The 24,523-nt window shown below is 41.8% G+C and overlaps 1 protein-coding gene across 1 annotated transcript in view; it reads left to right on the top strand.

Annotated features, from left to right (window-relative positions):
• The window catches only part of DPP6 (dipeptidyl peptidase like 6), a 766,975-nt gene that overhangs the window by 385,042 nt on the left and 357,410 nt on the right, over positions 1–24,523 (top strand). The window contains exon 3 of the mRNA XM_022576791.2: positions 15,179–15,277. Coding sequence (XP_022432499.2) covers positions 15,179–15,277 — 99 coding nt within the window. The remainder of the gene's footprint in view (positions 1–15,178; positions 15,278–24,523) is intronic.

Here is a 24,523-nt window from a genome sequence, read left to right as displayed (position 1 = left end):
TCAACTCTACTCGAATAAAAATTTTTTAAAAAAGAGAAAAAAATTCTGGAACAAACAATTTAAAAACATTATATATATAAAATATGATATATATATTTGTATATATAAATATGTATAATTTCTATATATATAAAATACTATATTGTTTGATGAAATTTCAAACTGAACACACTTCATAGCCTGCACCCAGATTAAAAAACCAGAATGTAGCCAGCATCCCAAAGCTGCCCCATATGCTTTCTCATCATTAGTCTCCCTAAGGGTAACCTAATTTCTAACATCATAAAAGAATTTTGCATACTGTTATACTTCTTGCACTTACGTTATTAATGTAATCATGTAATATCTATTATTTTACAGCTGGTTCTTTTGTTCAATATAATGTTTGTGAGATTCATTGTTATACTTTAAGTTGTATTTATGCCCAGTGTTTTAATCGGTGATGGATTGTCTTTTCATGAGGTCTCATATAATCCTTATGAAAATTGCACAGTAGCTTAACAGTCATTTAATAACTTTTGTATATATCATAACAAGTAATGAATACCTTACTGTTTCTGATTGTTTCTTGTAGAAATAGGTGGTTTGCCCATTTTTTCTAGGCATTTTCTCTCTGCTCTCCTTCCTACATTAAACTCACCCCCAAATCCAGTCTTGTCATAGTCCATCTATTATCAGTGACCATGACCAGGTGTCCTGTCATGGGACACATAGGTTACTTGATGGGTCTCTAGTGTTGTTCATTTGCACTTGGGCATCTGTGGTTGCGTTTGTAGGTTCTTTTCACACCCACCTGCCAGCTGATGAATTGGATGAGTCGTGTCTCTCTAGTCTTGAAATAGGTATTTGTTTTGCTACTCTTCTTACTGTTGTTTCTGATTAATGTGTCAATGCTAATTGAGACTAAGTGCTGTAAACGGGTGGTGCGGATAATATTTGTTATGACAATCCAGAATATGGGAGAGATCGGTGACAACAGGAAGCATTTGTGGAAGGTATTTTGGAGGATGAGGAATTTGAAAGACAGATCCGGTGTTAATGGAAGGAAAAGAAGGAGGGTCACCATGAGCCAGAATGAGCCTGGTGTGCTTGCTGAACAGGAGATGCCTGGCCTGCCAGCACTGAGGGACGGGACGAGTGTCAAGAGTTAAGGCTGACTGGGAGAGTCTGGAAGGCCAGGCACTGAATTCGAGATTGTGCTCTTATGGCTCCGACTGTCTATAACAATTTATATGTCATAACTGCTTTTAGCATGTGTTAAACCCATGAGTGATCTTATCATTGGAAGGGGGAAAAGGGCATATATGTGCTCATAAATACGTGAATACGTTTCAGGAAGTTCGTGGACCTGGTCAGCCTATCTGTTAACCATCTTAGGGATCAGCTTGAGTGTTTTTCCAAAGCCCAGATGTTATGATGTATCCATTAGAGTACTTTCGTCCATAAGGAACAAAATACCTAACTAAAATACTTCAAACTGTAGGTGTTTGTCATGTTTCCCAAAACAAGAAGTCTAGACCCACTCAGTCCCAGGATGATTCAGTGGCTCAAAGACCATCTTTCTCTGCTGCCATCATCTTCATGTCAGCAAAGTAGCTGCAACGGTGCCACGCATCTCATCTTGCACCCTCACAGGAAAGAAGGGAAAATCAGAACTTGCCTCATGTATTTCTTTCTTTCCCCAAAAGTAGCCAGGAGGCAGCTTATTCATATAACTATATTGCATGGCTACCCTTAGCTGAAAGGGTTGAGAGAACAAGTATTTCACAGGAGTCTGCCTCTGCTGAGTTGGCAGAGGGCCATGGCTCCTGGGGAGGCAGTGTAGTATCTGCCACAATCAGTAAGACCCCTTGACTTATGAAATAGTGGAGGAACGAGGTCTACATCCCTTGAACTTGAACAGTGAGTTTGCACCATTCTTTAAATTGAAACGAATTTGAAAAGAGGGAGTTCTGACAGATTCTCCTAAAAGAAAGAATTACTTTACACTGCTACTAACCTTATAGTTAGTTGCAAACTTCCAAAGTCCTGAGAAGTGTGTCCCTAGGAGAATCTTAACAATCTCTCTTCTGACTTTTCATCATTTAGTTCTAGAAGGATTGTTAGGTGCATCTTGTTTATTTATTGAAACCTTACACTAAAGAGCCATTTATCAACAGGATGGCGATAGATGCTTACTATTCATGCTTGCATGAAGACTCTAAATTAAGGCAAATGTGCCTACATATTTATTCATAAAGGGGTACTTTTCAAAGCGTTGCTACATTATGCATCCTATTTTAAAGGCATAGTTGCATATAAACTGTGAAAAGGAGTACATCTTATCCTGGCACTCTGGTTTTCTCTGGAGTCTATTGCTTGGTTTAGATGAGAGCCTGTTGGTAGATTTCAAATGAATTTTGGGATCCTTAGGGACCATGTGTTACAAGGGGCTGGCTGATCTAGTAGATGCTATTTTAGGGAAGACTCTGGCCAGTCAGGACCCAAAGGCAGCAATTCAGGTCTAAGCTGAGTTTCTGGGTCTAGGTCAGAACACAGAAATGGATGATAAAATAAAGTCAGAGAAATAGAGAGAAGTTGTCCACAATGAACTAGGCAGCTCAGGGGACTGAAGAAGTTGAAGTTAAATCACCTGCCTGAATGAGACAGAACTCTCACCTTAAACGCTGGTTCAACAACCATTTATCACTGAAGTAGAAACAACATGTATCTGCACTTTCTCAGATCGCTATTGCATATTCCCCAAATCCCAGATTATTGCTAACTTAACTCTGTGCTTTTATGTGAGGTATTTAAAATCACCAGAAATTAGGTTAAATGATAATCTACAGAACGTCAGATTTAACCAGTCTTTTTTCTCCATCACTTTTCCCTCGTTCAGATTCTTTTTTTATGTCATTTTTAAAAGTTCAGTAAGTGTGTGATTATTGCATTTTCAGAGGATGCCTTCTAAAGTGGTGGGTTAGTTGGAAACGGGACAAAAGGTGTTGAGGGATGTGGTAGGCAAAAAAAGGACCTGTCATCCCAGGGGTGGGTCCTCACAGATGTGGTCCCATTAAGCATCTTGAGGTGTGGGGTTTTCTTGGATTATCCAGTGGGTCCTAAATGAAATTACATGCATCTCTGTAAGAAGGAGGCAGAGGGAGATGTGACAGAGAGGGAGGGGAGAGGCCACGTGACCAGGAGGCAGAGATTGGAGTGATACAGCCACAAGGCAAGGAGCACCCAGAGCCCCAGAAGCTGAAAGAGGCAAAGAAGGTATTCTCCCTTAAAGCTGAGTTTAGACTTCTGGCCTCCAGAACCATGAGAGAATAAACTTGCGTTTTAAGTGACCAAATTTGTGGCAGTGTGTTACAGCAGCCCCAGGAAACTGTACAAAGGGAAATAAATGCCTTCAGCAATTTCACAGTGGCCGCATCTTGAAGACAGGCACGAACGTGGACTCGTGGAGCGATCAGAACTAGAGAGACATGTGCTGGACACCTTAGGGACCATGGACAAGGTGATGGCCGTGTTCCGTGCCTCACCTCCCAGTGAGAACCCACGCCCGCGCCTCCCTCCTCCCTGGGGGAGTCCTCTCAGTTTCAAACTGTGATTCTTTAGCATCTCTACCACCAGAAAAGGGACTGAAATTCATTCACATTAAGGTGTATACTTGTGTTTTTAAAAATTTGAGAGGAATAGACAGTATCTATCTCCCACGTTGACTTATTTCTTTTTATTATTTTACTTACAGGCACTAAGCAGATACAGACTCCACTTACAATTCATATAAACTTAACAGCAAGAGCCAAGTTAAATACAGATCAATCAACAAAGCTAATAAAATTCAAATTAAAAAGTGGACATTTTGTATGACAAATGATAATGGTTCTCGAAACTAAATCATCCGTTAAATGTGTGTAGGGTATTTGCTATTGTGACACCGATATTTTGAGATGGACATGCCTGCTCTTGCAGGCACCAGGTAAAGAGTTGCCCCGCCCACTTCTCTGTTGGGATCTGCACACCTTGTTCACGTAGCACACTGTGCTTGGGGAAGACTAAGTTAGCTGACCTTGGCATTGGTGCATCGTGAAGACACATACTCACCTAGACAATAAATTTGGGTGTGAATGTATATGCTTATGATCAGAATACAACTTTATACATATTTATTGCCCCAATGATATATATAAACTAAAGAATAAACAGTGAAAAAGATACTAACAATCTAAATTAAATTATAGTAATACTTTTCTCATATTATCCGTTCTACAACCAGTCCCTAGATATCATTACCTTTGACCATTTCTGAGTTTGGTTCTTCTGGCATTCATTCCTGTCATCCTTAATGCTATGCTCGTATATCACTATTCACAGACTACTTCCCATCAAAGTAGAACATTTAGTTCACTTACATTTCCTCCCACTTCCTTTTCTTCACTCTGGGTTGTAGAACCTATCAGGTTATTTTTCGTTCCTCTGGAGATCTCTTTCATAAGTTCACGTGAGACTTTCTTTAAACATACATTTCTTGTTCTGCTGATCTTGAATGGAGCCTCCTGGCTTCTCACTAGACAAGAGGGAGAAGCTGGTGCCTACGCGTCTTCTCCTGTATCCCAACATGGTGGCTACAGCTCTTTCTCTCAGCTCTAGGTGACATTTACAACTTTCCACTTAATAAAATCTCCCCCGAAACAATCAGTTGATTTTAAAATGGAAAATTCTAACACAACGTTGTAAATCAACTATCCTTCAACTAAAACAAAAAACAAAAACAAACAAAAAAACACAGATCTTTAAAACAAATGCAAAAGCATTTTGCTTTTTTTTTTTTTTTTTTTGTGGCACGCAGGCCTCTCACTCTCTCCCGTTGCGGAGCACAGGTTCCAGATGCACAGGCTCAGCGGCCATGGCTCACGGGCCCAGCCGCTCCCCGGCACGTGGGATCTTCCCGGACCGGGGCATGAACCCGTGTCCCCTGCATCGGCAGGCGGACTCTCAACCACTGCACCACCAGGGAAGCCCAGCATTTTGCTTTTATATTGAAAAAAAAAAAAGAAATTTATCTAAGTATCAAGAATAGATTACAGCTTTACCATTTACTACAAAGTCTATGGATAATCACCTAAGGAACCTATAAAAAATAAAAACGAGAAGTTATTCCAAATAAATAAATAAATAGGAAAATTTATTTAAAACATTCACAATTTTTTGCTTAGACGTATATTTCTCTTGTAAAACCTGACAATGCAGATAAAGCCATAGGGAGAGAGAAATTGTAGTTCTGTATCACTAAACAGTTTGCCTGGAGGCCTTCAGGTCAAATAGACTCTTGTTTCTTAAAATCCATCAATAGCTGTAACTAGTTTGTCCTTATTTGGACCTTGCCTTTCTTAAACGAACCCGTTTTCTTAGCAATTCTAATGGATTGTTTCTACTTGAAATGAAGTAAAACTGTCTTTATTGCAGACAAAATGAACACCCATGTAGATAATGCTAATAAAACGTGTAAGTAGGTTTAGAAAGGTTACCGAATACAGGTCTATATTCAAATATTAATTGTGTTTCCGTGTACTAACAACAAATGTTTGCAAATTGAAATTTTGAAAATACCAGTTGTATTATTCTGCTTGGGCTGGCATAACAAAGCCACAGACTGCATTCAAACAACAGAAATTTATTTTCTCACAGTTCTCGAGTCTTTAAGCCCAAGGTTAAGGGCCAGCAGGGTTGGTTCCTAGTGAGACCTCTCTTCCTCCCTGGCAGATGGCATCTTATCACTGTGTCTCCATTGCTTTTTCTCTGCCTGAATGCACAGAGAGAGAGAAAGAAAGAGAGAGCTCTGTCTCTATTCCTCTCTTTTTACAAGGATATCAGTCCTGTTGGATTAGGGCCCCACCTTTATGATCTCATTTAACTGCAACCTTTAAGGTTCTGTCTCCAAGTACAGTCACATTGGGATTTAAGGCTTCAACATATGAACTGGGGAGAGAGGAAACAATTCAGTCCATAACACCAGTACATAAGGACAACTTTGCTTGGCATTACCTTGTCTACACAGTCTGACCTCAAAGATTTACATCCATCCCACATACAAAGTACATTCACTCCATCCTAAGGCCCCCAGAAGCCTCAAACTATTACAGCATCGGTTCAAAGCCCAAAATCTCATCAGCTCAGCAGTCCCAAATATCATCATGTAAATCATCTAGATGAGTTATGGGTAAGACTGGGTGTGCTCCATCCTGGGGCAAAATTCATCACTATCGTGAATCTGTGAAACGAAAGAAATAAGTGCCTTCTTCTGAATACAGTGGTGAGACAGGCATAGGATAACAGTTATAGGCATTTCTGTTCAAAAAAGGGGAAAATTGAAGGAAAAAAAGGGGTAACCAGTTCCAAACCATTTCTAAATCCAATTGGGCAAACTCCTTTAGTTTTAAAGGCCTGGGAATAATGCTCTGAGGCCTTCAGCTCTGCCCTCTGGAGATCATTCTTCTTCTTCATGAAAGGTAGCATGAGTTTGTAGCTGAGTAATTTTATCAGCACATTTCCCGTCTGAGGATTTTGGAAGTCTGACACCCTTCTTTTATTTCATAGTCTCTCTGTCCTTTTCAGTCTGAGCTGGCAATGCTACTGCAGGTATAGAATTCTTAAGAACCTGTGGGTCTCCTATGTATGTCATGGGGATCCATTCCATTAGACGACTCCTCCACAGGATTTTCCTAGATACTCCCTTCTCTATGTCTGGCTTCTGCTGAGATGGCTGAGGAGATCTATGAGTTACACACTTAGGTTTCAAAGAGCTTTTCGTGTGTCTGCATACCCTGAGCTTTTGATCTTTCAGACATATTGGCAAAAGTTTGTTGTGCCACATCTACTGCTTTTCCTCTCCTAGTAGTGAATTTCTCAACTTTTGCATCTTTTACAATCTGGATAAGGGGAGACAAAGAAGATAGAGAAATAGCCAATAAGCACATGAAAAGATGCTCAACGCCATTAGCTTTGGAGTATTATTCATCCATAAAAAGGAGTGAAGTGCTGATACATATTATTACATACTATTACATGGATGAAACTTGAAAATATTATGATAAGTGAAATATGCCAATCACAAAAGATCAAGATATTGTACGATCCTATGTGAGTTACCCATACTAGCCAAATGTATAGATACAGAAAATAAGTTTTTCATTGCTTAGGCGTGGGAAGAAAGGGGTGGGAATGGAGAGTGACTGCTAATGATTATGGAGTCTTCAGAAGGGGGAATACTGAAAACGTTCTAGACTTAGATCACAGTGGTAGTTGCACAAGTCTATTGAACATACTGAAACCATTGAGTTGTACACTTCTGATGGGTGAATTATATAGTGTGTAAATTTTATCTTAATAAAAATGTCCAAAAGAAGGAGAAGATTAGGTAAACATATCAACCTTTGTGCATTTTATTATGTGAAGTCCAATGGTTATAGCTCACTAAAGGAAACAGGCAGATAAATATATTTTAAGGTTTTAATTTATTTCCTAGATCTAAAAGAATAAGGTAAGGGCATAAAGAAGAGATGAATATCTTTGATGTTTTTGATTGAGAAGCTTAAGAAGCATGACATCTAGAACTTCTTAATTTATAGGGTGTGTTGAATAATGCTGATAACTTGGTTTCTAGCATTTGAGTAAAATGTACAATATGACTAATTTCGGTATTATGCTATGAGCTTCCTTAGATGCTTCAGAAGGTATGTGAACTTGTAAGAAAAAGCCTTTAAGATAGATCAATATCTGTGGGACTCTTTGTAGATATAAATTTGGGTTATAACCATAAATAATATATTTCAGTAATGAAAAGACTTTATTACAAAAAATAAGCAAAAAGTGAAAGCAAAGATGTAGATTTTAAAAATGCTCATTTAACAGAAATTAGCTGAACGTGTGTATGTGCCAGGCTCCTTACAGGGATGAGGAAGACACAATTTTTGTCTTAAAAAGAAAAGGGGAACAATCAAGCTAGTATGGAAAGTAGACTTGAAAGGAAATAATCAGTTCCATGCTGACTCCTGGGAGCAGAAGGGAAAGCACGATCAACTTTGTCTGGATGAGTCAAAGAGAAGTACCTCCTAAAAGCAGCCTTGACTGTGGGTTTTCTTGTAGCTCCTCCACCATCACTCCTGACAATGTGGTTTAATGTAATTCTTTTTTTTAAATTTTATTGATGCCTAGTTGACTTACAGTGTTGTGTTAATTTCTGCTGTACAGCAAAGTGACTCAATTTACATATATATACATTCTTTTTCATATTCTTTTCCATTATGGTTTATCACAGGATATTGAATATATCGATAGTTCCCTGTGCTATACAGTAGCACCTTGTTGTTTATCCGTTCTATATATAATAGTTTGCATCTGCTAATCCAAAACTCCCAATCCATCCCTCCCTCACTCCCTTCCCCCTTGGCAACCACAAGTCTGTTCTCTATGTTTGTGAGTCTGTTTCTGTTTTGTAAATAAGTATTTGTATCATTCTTTTTAGATTCCACATATAAGTGATATCATATGGTATTTTTCTTTCTCTGTCTGACTTACTTTACTCAATATGATAATCTCTAGTCCCATCCGTGTTGCTGCAAATGGTATTATTTCATTTCTTTTCATGGCTGGGTAGTACTCCACTGTATATATGTATACCACGTCTTCTTTATCCATTCATCTGTCGGTGGACATTTACGTTGTTTCCACGTCTCGGCTGTTGTAAGGAGTGCAGCAATGAACATTGACGTGCATCTGTTTTTACAAATTAGAGTTTTATCTGGGTGTATGTCCAGGAGTGGGATTGCTGGATCATATGGCAACTCTCTTTTTAATACAGTTCTTAACCCAACCATAGATACTTAGTTTCTTACATTCGGGAGTGGACTTTTCCAGAGAGATTTCTCCAGAGAATTGTATTTTGCTGTAATTTGGAGTAAATCTCACTATTTGTAAAGGGAGAGAGTGCTCCCTTGACTCAGTGGCTGCTGCTCCCTACTGTCTCTAGGATTTCTGTCTGTGTATTAGATGTTTCCTTCTCAGTCCTGACCTAAGGATTCACGCGGTAAATGATCTGGACAGGTTAACTCAGGATTAGGTGAAAAATTCCCAAATTCGTATCATGATTTGTAGGCATGTTACCTGGTTTAAATGTCATTGTTCCTAAGCTGTTGGTAATGTAGCGTAACTAAATTTATTCTTTCATTGTGATAAGAATCTACCTACCAAGGAAATATGAGTAGTATCTATAGCAGACATTATTATTGACTGAACTTCTTTTATCTAAGAAAGAAAGAAAGAAAAAAGAAATCTAACTGGAAGTATTGGGCCCAGCCTCTAACCATATCTGACATAGTGCACTCATTCAGCTCACATGCGGGCAGAGTGAAGGGGAATGTTTCCTGTGTTTTCACTGAGCTTTTTCCTCTTACTGCGCAGCTCTCTGTGTTAGGATAGTCGTCAGTGGAACAGGCTGCAGTGATTTGCTTTTCAGCAAATGCTTTGTCATTGGAACTTGTGAACTAACAGTGCAAACACTGAAAAATTGATTTCCACATGTTCTTCTGTAGGTGTTTGTATGGAAACATACAAATATTATCAACTTCTATAGAAATAACATGCAAGTTTCCCAGTGACTTATTCTAAATGTAAGAGTAGTTTTACTCTGAGTCTCAGGTTGGGGTCTGTCTTTCTGTGGAGCTACTTCTGACACACCCACACTGTCCTTGTCCCCTTCGAGTTTTGAAAGCACTTAGTACAGCCAAACTACTCGTAGCAGGGTGACCACTTGCTATGTGCCAGTCATTACATTGATAGTGTGAGTTCCTTGTTAATCTGCTTTGGTGGCTAAGTTTTTTCTAATTAAGGAAATGTATGCCTTAAAATGTTTTTTTCCAACCTTTTCTTTATTTACAGAAAACTTTTTTACCTGGAGAACATAGTGTTTTATCAGGATCATCATTAACATTACCTGCATTTTGTGATTTTATTAGCATCCCAGTTCTGGAATAGGTTGTGAACAAGCCAGATTCTGTGAATAATGTCAATATTTAAGTTCTGCAAATGTGGTTAATGTTAGCTTTACTGCCTTACCATGAATCTTTGGAGAAGCCACTCAGCCTCTCGGGAGCTCAGGGTTACCTTCCATAAAATGGTGTTCCTTCGTCCTCCTTCTTGTAGGATCGAGAGGTAATAACTCTCAGAATCCTCCAAAGACTGCAAAACATTTTAGAGTTGTCAGTTATTCCAATTTCTAACAAAAGCAGAGTTTACAAGAGACTTCTGACTAATCTGGGTAGGTTTCTCTGTTATCACATTGGGTTTGTCAGTAGCTAACCCCCCCCCACCACTAGCAGTGATTGAAAACACCTGGGAGGATTATGCGTCAGATTAACCTGCTTTAGGGTCAAAGGATTTGTTTCTAATATTAAAAATCTCTGGAGAAGAGGTTCCAGAATGTTGTCCGATAATTGTACTATTTAACAACGTAACTATTTAACAAGCATCAGGAATGGAAAGGAGCCTTGCATTATATACTGACCTACACAAAGAACAACTACATCACTACAGATTATAACAGACCTTTGCATGCCAGTGAGCTAACCAAGGTGCCAAGTTAATTACAAGTGCCGTGTGGTTATCTGACTACAGGACTGAAGGAAACTTCACTTTTCAATCATCCCCAAATTTTCTTCAGGATAAAGTCCAAACTCTAAGAGCCACTGGCCACTTCTTATATCTCCATGTGTATATTGATTTTCATTTAAAGGTGACAGGTTGAGCATAGAAGTTTTTCCTTTTCATTTCAAGCGTTTAGAAATGAGAGAAGATATATAGTAAAAACATAGCTGCAGTCAAAAACCAGAAAGGGAGTTCTTCCTATACCTAGAATAGAAAAGTATTCTTAGAAGAAGGACCAGGTAAAAACCTACAGCAGCAAGTAAGGCCAAATCCCTGCTGCCCTAAAGGAACAGAGGCTGAAGTCAGGCCCAACAGTAGGGGATAGGATACTGGTGTCTATGGAGGCCAGAGGCTGGACAAGTGGCCCCTGCCTTAAAATGGCATTTATGTTCAGAGGTTCTTGAATCTCTGAAAGGGCTCCAGCCCAAATGGCCACACAGGCCTGGTGAGAGCCATTACCCGGATGGACCCTCTGACTGCCCAGGACATTCTTGTGACCACACCACCAGGACACTTGCAGGAGAGAACTCACAACTAAGATCAAAGGACCCACAGAAACCATCCCCTAAAAGCAGCACACCAGCTTAACACATATAAGAACTTAACTCCAAAGAAATATAAATCAGCTAGGGAAAACAGAAAATGACACTTTAGGGTTTTTTTTTTTTAAATGATCGATGTGATAAAAGAGCTCGCAACTGTAAGAGTCGATGATCTTGAGAAAGAGCTAATTAGGAATATTAGAAATTAAAATATAATTATTTAAAAATTTAAAACTCAGTAGTGAAATGAAACAGACACAATAGAGAAAAAATAAAGTGGAAAATGGAGCTGAAGAAATCATGCAAGTAGATAAAGTGGAAGACGGAGCTGAAGAAATCATGCTAATTCATAAAGTGGAAGATGGAGCTGAAGAAATCATGCAAATGCTCCCAAAGACATAAAAATGCCAAAGACGTGAAAGAAAAAGCTAGGAGTGTGGAGGCTGGACCTAAAAGCTCCTGTGCAGGTCCAGTGGGGTCTGGAAGGATGGAGCGGTAATGTTGACTGAGACAGTTACCGGTAATATTCCTGATCCAGAGAAAGTAGTTCTTAGACTGAAAATACTACTGACTGGGAAGCAGGATGTTTAAAGAAGATCCACAAGCAAACACTTTCTAATGGAATTTCAGAATATCAGATATAATGAGAGAATCTACCTTCATCTCAAGACATTTTCAACTCGCACTTTCTACTGTGCCAATGTCGACATGCTCACAATTTCCTGAAAATACTGCATTCACCAATGCCTTCATGCCCTTGCAATCCTCCTAGCTTGAATGTTCTTCTTTTATCTCTTTTATCTTGGCTAGGGGGTTCTTTTCTCAAAGAATTCTTTCTGGAATTCCCCCTACTTTTTATTCTGCAGTCTCCTTAAATATTAGCACGCCAGGTCCTGATGCCCTCAGCCCTGTCACTGCTACAGTGTGGTCATTCTTTCAGCCTTGGTTCCATTGCTCTGTGAGATTCTTAAGGTCAGCTTATAAGGTGTTTCATTTGTGATTCTTCAGGGCTCAGCATGACTCCTGAACATGGCAGTCACTCGTGCTTGTCATCACCTCAAAGGGTTTTTGGAATTCATCAGGCTGTAAGTCAGTAACTCAGATAGCACTTGGCCACGTGAGCAAGCCGTCAAGGTCCATAGAGGCCAGTGGTGATGGTTTTGAGGAGGCAGAGCTGATATTGACACAATCAAGTGTCCTGGCGTGGGCGGAGCACTTTGTATAGTGTATATCATAATGCCGCCGTTACAAGCTGTCCCTATTTAAGTTGTGTAAGATTTTAAAGTATGTTTTAAAAACAGAGGAAGTAATAGTTTTTTAAAAATAAAACACATTTTTGGACTTCCCTGGTGGCGCAGTGGTTAAGAAGCCACGCTTCCAATGCAGGGGACACGGATTCGATCCCTGGTCAGGGGCGTTCCATGTGCCACGCGGCGCAGCCAAAAAAACCCAAATATATATATTTTTGGATGAATTCCTAGTCATTTGTGAAAAGAAAATTTTTTATAAAGTGAATAAATTGGCTTTTCATAGTTTACCCAAAGTTTGTTGAAATGACAGTCTTTCATTCTTTTCTTATTAGACATGTGGATAACCAAAATGTGGAGCTAGAATCATCCCTGAATAATGGTGTTTACTTAGATACAATTTAAGTTTTAATATGATTATTTTCTGACCATATACTTGAGTGTTGCTGAAATTTTTATTCTTTGTTCTTTTTAAATTTTATTTATTGTATTTTAATTGAAATATATTTGACATATAACATTGTGTAAGTTTAAGTGTACAACATGTTGATTTGATACATTTATATATTGCAATATGATTGCCTTTGTAGGGTTAGCTAGCACCCTCTATAAGGTCACATAATTATCTTTTTTTTGGTAGGAATAATTAAGATCTAGTCTCTTAGCAAGTTTGATGTTTATAATATAGTATTGTTGTCTGTAATCACTGCACTGTGCACTTATTTATTGACTAGTTGCAAGTATACTTCTTAATTACTAGATCACCGTATAACTTTTATTAGACCGTTGTCTAGTAATCTTTAAAATTTTCATTTATTGTCTGTCTTCCATACTGAAATGCATTGTGTTTGAAGCGGTGTGTCTTTTTTCGGGGCTGCTTCAATTGCAGATAGGAAGGTCCTAGAGGAAAGAATTTGGTTTGGTTTTAACATGTTTTGATCAGCCCCTGGGAGAGCTCCACATATAATCAGGTCTAACAAGAAGGCCACCTTGAACCATATCATTCTGTAAATTTCGAAAGACTTTTACACACATTAATCCTACTTGATATGCAAGAAATCAGTCAGTGTGCAACGTTTCTGAGAATTTCAGTAATCTGTCACATCCAGGGAGGCCAAAAGAAAGAAACCATAGGAGATGTAACAAAATCTACATGCTAGAACCCTAGAGGAAGCTTTGGAGATTTCATTCAGAGATTCTATATTCTTATTTCATTATGTACTATAACAAAAATTCTTTTTGTTTTCCCAACCTGCCACAGATTTTGAAACAGAAAGTTGAAAGAGGCAAAGGGTACTGTTGAGGGCAAGCATTGTGACAGCCCAAGGAGTGAAGGTGGCTCAACAGCCAGAAATTGAGGCGAGAAACAGACGTAACAACCAAACATCCAAATGTAAAAGCATACTGATCTGAAACCACCTCACGTAGGAGGCACACAGACCTCCACACCTTGATTAGCACTGAGGATGCCCCACACAGCAGCCCAACACAAAACGGGAGAAAGGAGGACCTGAATCTTCAGGAAGAGTACCACAGCTGGCATCTTCTATTTAAGAGGGCGGGATCATAAATAAACGTTCTAGTAAATGATGTACATCAGAAATGGTTAAGATAAGGAGTTTCTTCTTATTATAAAGGAAATGAAGGTGGTTTGGTGTCCTGTTCTGTGGGTTTAATCTGCTTAGTCTCACAGGTCAGATGCCCAGACAGCCCTTTGTCTTTTCAAAGTAGATGAATGGATTTTTGTGCCACTGGAGAGAACGGTCTTCTGAGGCAGATCTAAAACCCCAGACACTTCAACCTCAGGAAACAGGATAAAAGCTGCCAGGTTCCTAAAGTCTCCCCGCTGGGCCCCTTAGCTAAACACTGCCTCTTGGGATGGATGTTCAAGTCTTATCCCAGGTGCTTACTCCCAAGCATGGTGATCCAGGTAAGGGAGGGCAAAATCTATTAGTTTGCAGACGGAATTTGGGGCGTGATTCTATCTGAAGAACTAATCCCCAACCTAAAGGCAGCCAGGGACAAGTGAGGCACATGGAGAATAAATACCTAAGGAATGTGTTAGTTGTCTTTGAATTTTCAGCATCCAACATGTTATCTCCAGTTGGCGTTATAAATGCTTAATGACTGACTGTTTACATAACAAGTTGAGATCCTTTCCTTTCTTGACTATTCCCGCCTTATTGCTCATCAGTCAGCTTTGAAACAACTATTTACCTTCATATCTAAGAAATACGATCATTCATGTTTTGCAGGCAGAGGGGGCGTAATGATGCCATTTTACTGAACCGTGATTCCCCTTACCATAGGTTTTTTTTTTTTCGGTACGCGGGCCTCTCACTGCTGCGGCTTCTCCTGTTGCGGAGCACAGGCTCCGGACACGCAGGCCCAGCAGCCATGGCTCACGGGCCCAGCCGCTCTGCGGCATGTGGGATCCTCCCGGACCGGGGCACGAACCCGTGTCCCCTGCATCGGCAGGCGGACTCTCAACCACTGTGCCACCAGGGAAGCCCCCTTACCATAGTTTTTGATAGCTTAGCTAAAAACAGAAAACATTCTTTTGTTCAGCACTTACTTATAGAAATTATGTCTTACCATATATATTATTTCTGTATGGCAATCAGAATGTTTTATACTCTTTTTTTTTTTTTTTTTTACCAAAAAACAAAAATTTTGACCATTTGCCTCGTTCTTTTCTAGCGGAAGATAACAGTCTGTCTCAAAAGAAGAAGGTGACTGTGGAAGATCTCTTCAGTGAAGATTTCAAAATTCATGATCCCGAGGCTAAGTGGATAAGTGGTGAGTCCTGAGTCCTGAGTGCATGTGAGAAAGCACTTTCCCACTCCCTGCCACTTTTTGAGAGTTTGGGTGTCGTAGTTTGCCTTTCACCTTCTCTCTCTGGCTGTAGAAGTGGATCCTCAGAGCTCTTGCTGTGAGCACCATCTTATTATCAGTCTAAGAAAATGCACATCTGGTAAAATCAGGCTGCTTCTTCATGGGAAATGGGTCCTCCGTGTCGCCTCCCTGAATCATAATTTCTCAGACGGAGATGTGAGGTGTTGCTAAGCAACAAGACGGGGAGAGACACAGCTGAACCTTCCTCCTTTCTCCATGTTCTTTATTCCCTTTTGTACTCCTCTTGCTTTCACTCCAACTAGATACAAGGGCCAAAAGGAACTAAAAGGTTTCTTCTAGAATGCTGTCTAATGAAGGAAACAGCGGAGCCTCGTGCATCGATGCAGATAAATTAATTTTCCTCTTGAACTTTAATCTGGATGAAATCTTCTTTGGGCTGATTTTTTTAAACAATAAAGCAAAATAGAACTGGTGGAAAAAGGCAGTATGTTTATAAGGCATGTTTTGGTTCAAAACAGTCCATTTCCTGTAGTTGGGTCTGAAACAATTTTCAGGGTGCAGTCCTGGGAGGAAAGATGTAAATGACTGCTCCCCATCTTCTGCAGGCTTTGCTGCATCCCTCTCGTGTAGTCTGGTCCTAGAACCTCTGCTGCTATCTCCATGGATATTGTTTGCATTTAGTCTTAGCCTCAGTGGGATGCACTTGAAAATTAATCCTCAGGTCAAAGAACCTTTGTAGTGGAATGCTAGAGATCTAGTTCACATCCTGGCTTCTATAGTAAATGAGGCCCAGAGAGGTTAAGTGAATTTTCTGAGGTCACAGAGCTAGTTAGTGACACAGCTGTGGCTGGAAGCCTGTCTCCTCACTTCCCCTTTTGTGCTCTTTCCACTACTGTTTTGTTGAGTGACACCGTGTGATTACGTTTTCTTGCTGTCAGACTCCTCTGAAATGCTTCTTATGCTTCACAAACTCTTGAAAATCAACCAGCATTGAGTTTTTGCCTTTAGTCTCCCACTAGGACAGTAGCTTCTCCTTTGTCCTCCACTATGGCTTAGGTATTAATTTCTGATCCTTAGATTCACTTATTTAAAAATTAAAGAAGTAGCTGAATCTCAGAGGGAATGTATTTTATAAGATGGAATTGGGGAGAAATGAGAGCAGTGTATTGTGAATGCCAGTGGGGGGCACATGGAAATCCAAAGCATAGATTGAGCCAAGGTCTTTGTTATTTGACTGAGGAAGTAATTTTACCTTTGGTATTGAGGGGGACTCAGCCTCTGCTTCCTGGTTGCATTTACCCATATTGCGGAGGAAGGAGGTAAGCATGGATCGTGCGCTGGGACTGACCTTGGGGATAAAAGGTGATCGCTCTCTTCTTAAGGAGAACAGAGTCATTCTGGGCACAAAACGGGGAGGAGCAAAGGCAGCCGGGAGCGAGGTGCAGGAAGCATGTGACGCCCTCATCGTCCTGAGAAGGGGTTTCAACGAAGGTGCATAAACTTGGTCTCAAAGGTATAGGGTTCAGAGCAGGTCAGAGGGGGCCCTGCAAAGACTCCATGAGGTGCTAAAATAATATAGGGAGATCTTTATATTAGGGTGCCCATGGTCTCAGACTTGGCCTAAACCAGCTTTCCCTGTGCAAAAAATGTAAAAAGTGTAAAAGCAGAGATCTGGAGGCCCAGGGGCACCTAAGTTTCTGCAGGAACCCGTGTTGGTTACTGTTGAAAGGTGTTTTTGTATCTCATGAGCTAATCTATGCTGCAGATGCATAGAGCTGGCTTTCTGGCCAGAGGAAGCCAGCCAAGATTTTGTTATAGCCACAAAGTTGGGCGTTAATACAAGCAGTTGAGAAGTGGCCTTGTGCCCAGCAGAAAATGCCCAGCCTCTCTGTTTCAGCAGGTTAAGTCTATTCATAAGACCACCTGTGTTTCAAATACAGGTGACTTTGGTATCCAGGAGCTTTCTTAAGTGAATTCCTCCTTTGTAAATGTAAGCACAGTGTGAAGTTTTATTGCAAATTAGCCAGGTGGTCAGGTCTCCCCAGAGACCAGGCACTGTCAAGAGTGTGAGGGACCATAACTGTTTCCCCTGCCCTTTTAGCTGCCCCCCTCCAACTTTTCTTTCACTTATTTCTCTTCCTGATCAGTCCCTTGCTTCCTGCTCCCTGAAGATGTAATAGCTTAAAGTGGATGAAATAACTGTGGTGATTAACTGTGCCTTCATAATGGATTTTTACAAATACCACAAAGAATTCATTCACTTTTTACATTACAAGTCTAAATGTGAAGATCCACAGAAAGACTACTATACATTCATAGGATTATCAAATGTTGTGGAGCTGAGATGAGCTTTAGAAATTATCAGAACATTAATTCATTCAATTAGTGATTATTGAGTGTCTACAATGTAGCAGGCAGATTGCCCATGGACCCCCAAAATGCAAGCATTTTTTTGCCTCTGGAACTGTTTCCCTGTGGTAGACTTGGAGTCACCCACACCACCACCACCACCATCTACCACCATCATCACTACGGCAACCTCATTCTTCTCCTCTTCTTCCTCCTTTCTCCTCTGTCTGTGCCTCCTCCCCTTCTTCTTCCTTACTGTCACTATCACCGCCACCACCATCACCACCACCATCACCATCAACTACTGAGGGTTTCCCACATCTTAAGCTCTCTACTAAGTGCTTTGCACACATTAAATCATTTAATTCTCACAACTACCATTATTCACATTTTATGGATGAGGAAACTGAGCCAAGGGTGTTTAAATGACTTGATCAACATCACACAGTTAATGAGTAGCAAAATTCAGACTTGAACCTAGGTCTCTCTGGTTTCTGTAAACGGCTACATTGTATAGAATCGAAGCCCCCTGTCTCCAGCCAATTTCCCTGACAACCTCACTGGTTACATTGTGTGTTTTAAGCAAGGCTGTAGGTTGTATTTCAGAATTGTTGCCATTCCTTAAATTTTCTATTCTAGTATCCCTTACTCTCATGGTGCCTATGTTGAACTAACAAAATATCCAAGTGATCAAGAAAAATGGGGCAATTCCCCACAGAGAAAGAGACTTGGCTCTTTTAGTGCACATTAACCACTAAAGTTAACAAATGTTTCTTGGGTTTAATATTGGAGTTAATAGTCGAGAACTAAGATGTTTTATTTATCAGGAGAAAGTGGATTGGGTTGGAGTTAAATTTCTCCTCACCCATTTTTATACTAGAGACGATTTTTTTATCTACCTTTTCTGAAAATGATTGGTGTAACAGTCTTCAAATTCTCTAACGTCCGAAAGCTCTTGTAGACTTCCCTCACATATTTGTTGCAACCCCTGGGTCAAGTCAGATGAGGTGTGTAGAGCAGTAGAACTGACAACATCTGAACTCACTCGGAGCTCACTCTGAACTCCCTCCTACAAAGGAAGAGGCATACACTTCCTGAAATTGCCCAGGGTGTAGTCTCGCCACATATTTGGTTAGTTGAGTAAATTCTTCTGTCTTTTATAAGTGACCACATTGGACTTCTCAACCTTTTGGATCCTTTAATGTGCTGTGCTGGGATTCTGTGATATGAGGTAGCCGCTGTGATGAGGTCTTCTGGTTACTCCAGACACGTAAGTCCATTTATGTCCATGGACCAATCTTCCTGGGCTGTCTTGTTCCCTCTTTGCAACTCCTAGATGATGGATCATTTCAAACCTTCCCCTCTCTCCTTAATTTTCTGCAACCTTCTTCCCATCCTAATTCTCATTTAAAACGACCAGAAGAAAGCTTAAGAATACTCTCACCATCATATCTCCTTACCCACCACCATCTGCACCTGCCATGTGCTCTGCCCCTCCCCCAGCCTGTAACCACAGGACCTGTCTGTGCTCCATCTACAGAAATCAGAGGTGAACTTGCTTCACTTACTTGAGGAATAATTGTAGCAAATGTCTCCTTTCTTCTCTAAATGTTCATTTTTTAAATCTCTGTGTCAGATTATTCCCATCATCAGGCAGTTACGCTCTTATTTGCCTCACCGAAACACACACACAAAGCTTAGCGTGGCTCCACCTTCCCCACCGAGCACTGCCCAATTTCTTGTTCTCCTCTGCAACCTGAAACAGTTGTCTCTCTGTGACATCTCAGATTACTCTTCTCCAGTTCTTGCCAAGCCCACTCTAGTTAGGCTTTCACCCCCAGCGCTCCCTGACTCTCCTCTTGTCAAGGTCACCAATAACCTCCAGGTTGCTCAATTCCATGGTCACGTCTCAGACCTCATCTTAATCTGATCAGCAGCAGCATTTGACACCATTGATTACTCCCTCTACCTGCACCAGCTTTCTCACTTGACCTGTAGGTCATCACCTTCTCTTGGTTTTATCTCTGCCTCATGGGCAGCTCCTTCTCAGACTCCTGTGCTGGTTCTCGCTCTTCTCCCCGACTTTTGATGTTGGTGGCCCCGGGACTCAGTCTTCATCCTCCCCTTTTGGTATCTACACTCATTCCCTCTGTGCTTTCATCTAGTCTCATGGCTTAAAATATTCACCTACCAATGACTCCTAACTTATTCTCCAGACCAGACCTCTCTCCTGAAGTTCTCAGGCGTCTCATAGACATTACAACCCTAACTTTAGTATCGCCAAATCTGAGTTCTTGACCTACCTCCCCACCCAAAAAAAAACCAAACAAAAAACCAAACCCACCTGCTCTATGCACAGCCTCTTCCAATTCGGCTGATGAGAAATTCGTTCTTCTGGCAGAACAGGCTGAAAGACTTGAAGTCATCGTTTACTTTGCTCTTTTCCTTGTACTTCATATCTAATCCACCAAGAACTTCTGCCAGCTCCGCCTTCAGAATACTCAGAGCCCATCTTAGATTCAGTCAGACACTCCTGACTGCCATTGGCATATTTGTCAGCTGGTTCATCTAAAGGATACAGGACTGGAGAAAGGCGTGGCAGCAGACAGGACCAGGAGCCATGCTCCTCAGTGGACCCTCAGGTAATGGCTCTGGTGCAAGCAGAAGGGGTCACTCACATGGGTGGAGTTTTTATGTTTCCACCTTTAGATGTCTGAAATCCTCAAGCCTCTGTACACTCATTCAGTCCCATGACTCTAGTTACTATCTATATGCCACTGAGTTTCAGTTCTGCAGCTCCAGCTCAAACGCTCTTCTGAGTGTGTTGTGTGTGTGTGTCTCACTGACTGATTTACATGTCCACCAGGATGTCTTGTGGACACTTCGAGTTCACGGGTCCAGGACTCATCTCCCTGCCCCCGATCTCCTGTCACAGAACTTTCCCTGGCTTTCCACTGCTTTCAGGAGAGGCGTGCAGCCCCAGCCCTGGGCACCCTCTGCTTCTCAGACTCTCTGAGATCAGTCCCCTTACTTTTCCTGCCTTGTCCCTCATGTGTCCTCAGTTTTCTCTTGCTCTGGACCGACTTGAACTTCTTTGATGGCTTCTGAAGTCCGTCTTCTTTTTCCCTCAGGGTGGTTCTCACAGGATGTTCTTTCTGCCCAGAACACCCCTCTTCTCTATTCTACTCTCATCCCTCCTCAGCACCACCCCTACAGTTTATCATTTTCCTTTGATCTCTCCCTAATTCTCACTCCCGCCGCCGGCTTTTCTCTGCTGCCTAGCTCTTCTAGATTCAGGCTCTGATGCATCCTGGACTTCACCTTTTATTACACACATTAAATATAATTATTTACTCAACGCCTGTCTTTCCTTCCATGTAAACGCCACAAGAATAGGATTTGCCTCTGTTTAATTACCATGTGTTCGCAGCACCTAGCAAAGCACCTGGTCTGTGGCCATCTGCTGGCGCTTCTTGAACATTTTCTCATTTGCTACTTAACCTAGTTTTGGAGGCTTCCCTGGCAGTCCAGTGGTTAGGACTCCACACTTTCACTGCCAAAGGTCCGGGTTCAATCCCTGGTCGGGGAACTAAGATCCCACAAGCCACGTGGCGTGCCCCTCTCCCGCCTGCAGAAAAAAAAAAAAAAATCCACTTTTAAAGATAAGGAAACTTATGGACATGCTATTTTACACAGAATGGTTGGAATTCCTTTCTGATGAAGTTGATGTAAGCAGAGACCTGAATGTGAGAATCGTGCAGATAAGCTCTCTGGGGAAGGGCGTTCCAGGCCGCCTGGAACAGCAGCCACAGAGGCCCTGGGGCAGGAGCCCACGTGGACTATCTGTGAACAATGTCCAGCTAGAGAGAAGAGCCATCGATGAGCCCAGAGGGGAAAGTGGGACCAGGTTAGGCAGGTTCTTGGGAGAGGAGGGTAGCCAGTGAGAAAGGGATAGAATTTAGAGAAACAGGAGTTGAGTTGGAACTGAAGATTTTAGAATAGTGGAATGGCACAGTGAGAGCTTAGGCTTAACTGTCGTATCAAATATTTTTATTATATCTGAATTACGTATTTACTATAGTAAATTAGAAAAGAGATGAAAGCTATTTTAAAGGATGAAAATAAATCCCCTGTAATTCCATCAACTAGAAATCACCACCATTACATTTTCATATTTATCCTTTTAGATAACATAATATGTGGGACAATGCTAACTATATTTATTACATGGGGAAAAGTTTATAACACATATCATAAACATATTTCCTTGATCATTTTAATGTCTTCAGAGGCTCTCAGTACATAAATGTGCCTTAATTTGGCAGTCTTCAGAGACTGAAAGTTTTGGCTGTGAGTGGAAACAAAGTGACAGATGTGAAAAGGCACCATGAACAACGGTAAATGAACAGGATGTGCTGGCCACGTAGAAAGGGAGGGGACGGGAAGACGTGCAGCAAGGATGCCGCGGAGATGGTAGCCTGGTGAACCAGGACCACCGCTCCAGGGATGTGAGTCAGCTTCTGTGATCAGATACAGAGTTCAGAACAGAGGTCGATGAAAGGTCACCCAGTGGAATGTTCTTTAAGTATTGAGAACTGGGCGTGACTCTGGCCAGTGGAAAGCGTGCATCGCTGAGGAGCTGCTTACACTTGGGGGAGGGGCAGTGGGCTGAGGAGGTGGCCTCAGAGAAGACCTGGGAGAGGGCGAGGCAGGAGAGCTAGTGCTCGGCTGACTTTGTGATGGCAGGCGGAGGACACGGCAATGAGAAGTGGCCCCTCGGCGGCTGCAAACCCCTACCTGCGCCAGGAGCACGTTTTCTGCAAGTCTCTTGTGCAGTCTAACCCATGTTTGGGTTTTGTTTCCCCTAATCAGACTAGTTTATATGGCAACTACCCTCTTACTAACCCTGTTTCAGACTATAATGGGGGAAGGCGAATTCCAGAAAGAGGGCGTGATATTTGTATATAAACGGCTTTTTGCTTTCCCTTCATCACACTTGCCAACAACAGAAAAATGGTCTCCTCTGTATCTATGACATCAGTCACTCTGCACAGGTGGTCTGATGCCGTAGCACCTGGGGAGACTCCTGGGCAACACACGTTCTCGAGAAGAGTATTTGCTTTTGCAGGTTCTCTCCTGGGAAGTCAGCCTGGACTGAAATTTGGCAACGGGTTGATGAGCCCCATGCCCTGTGCTCTGGGCAAGGCGAGGCCACCTGCCCCCTTCCGGGACCCGCTTTCCCCTGCCCAGTGTCTTCAGGATGCAGGCAGGCCCGGGGCTGGATTAGCTTGTCTGCAAGCTCCAGGCCAGGCCTGGCCTCCCAGCCTGCTCTCTCCTCAGCTTCAGTGGAACGTGGTGAAAGCCCACGGTGGCCTCTGGCTCCTGAATCTCTCCACTCTGTCTGCTGATGCTTACTTCCATTAATCCAGGCACTTGTGAGCAAAGAGCCCTCTCTGTCTCTCGGACGCTATGTGAGAGAGACTGTAAAATTGGAGAAAATTGCTTCCTTTGAATGTAGGAAAATAACAGGTGGCTGGCTGATCCTGGAAAAGTGTATGTTTTAGAAGATAAAATTGGAGATAGTGCACAGGGCTCAAAGCAGCTTGATTTCCACATTTGCTTTCTCTTCTTCTCTGTTGTTATTCTGAAAAACCAGATAGGTTTTTTTTTTTTCTCCTAAAGCTCAGGGGGTTAGATGGAGGTGGAATTCGAGTTTAAAATGGTTTGGGTATTTCTGCTGTTTTCGAAGGCCACATTTTTTCAATGAAAACCATTAAGTCTTAGAATTGAAGAGAGTCAAAAAGTTCCCTGGGGGTTATTCGGCACCGCCTGTACCAATCGGCCAGCAGTCACTGAAAAGGAATGCCCAGAAAGGACAGGTTTCAAAGAATGAAAATGTTCTTACGTGGCTCTGTGTGTGGAAGGAGATAATAATAGTAATCATTTGAAGTCATTACATAAAATGCACATCGAAGAGCATCACCGTGTCTTATTAAAGCCCCTGAGAAACAAATGAAATGTACATGTACAGAGTACATGTTTGGGTCAAGCACCAATTTATTGAATACTTTCTCTCGCTTTTGTTGTAGTTTTCGAGGTTTCCCCCTTTCCTCGGGAGGAGAGAAACCCAGTCGTCTGGCGTGAGGCCAGTTACGCCTCGGACTGTCTTAGTGCAGTAAAGCCCACCCCCACCACAGCTCCCGTATCCGCCGACCAAGACGGTTCCCCAGCTGCCTCTCTGTGTCCTTCTGCCTTCTTCCTCGTGCATCTCCCGTATTTCCAGTATCTGAGCTAAAACGATTATCTGCTAACTGTCCTGCGAGGTTTTCTATTGGACTTACCGGCAGGAAACAATCAAAAGAGGGTATCATTTAGTGCCCGGGGCAGTAGAAGCAATAATAGCAGTGTAACAAATGAGAATAGTAGCTACGTTCAGTAACTTAGTGCCTTTGTCTGTTCTCCGTGTGTGTGTGTGTGTGTGTGTGTGTGTGTGTGTGTGTGTATGTGTGAGAGAGTGCTTTTATTCAACAATTCTGTGCTTCAGAAACTCTCATTCACTTTTTATGGCTTGATCCAAAATAAATTCTCTCTGGCTTTTCCCAAGGAGAAGTAGCTGCTCGCTTCGCCAGGTTGTGGTAGAACTCTGTAAAACTTCCATCAGAGCATCACCTGGAGCATCGTCTTAGGGTCCCCAGCCTTGGCAACACAGCCCACTCTGCAAGGCTGGACCTGCTTCACCAGCAACTAAAGGAGTGTCTGGGGCAGAGGCGGGGCCAGCCTGGTTCTTCCCTTTCCGAGGGGCATGGACACTATGTGAACATCACACTCACCGTTTTTGGT

This window comes from Delphinapterus leucas, chromosome 9 (genome assembly GCF_059928025.1).
Source record: "Delphinapterus leucas isolate spDelLeu-1000000601 "Yukka" chromosome 9, BTC_Dleu_Yukka2, whole genome shotgun sequence".
NCBI classification, from domain to species: Eukaryota; Metazoa; Chordata; class Mammalia; order Artiodactyla; family Monodontidae; genus Delphinapterus; species Delphinapterus leucas.
The sequence above is the reverse complement of the archived record's forward strand: the minus strand, read 5'-3'. Positions and strand labels throughout refer to the sequence as shown.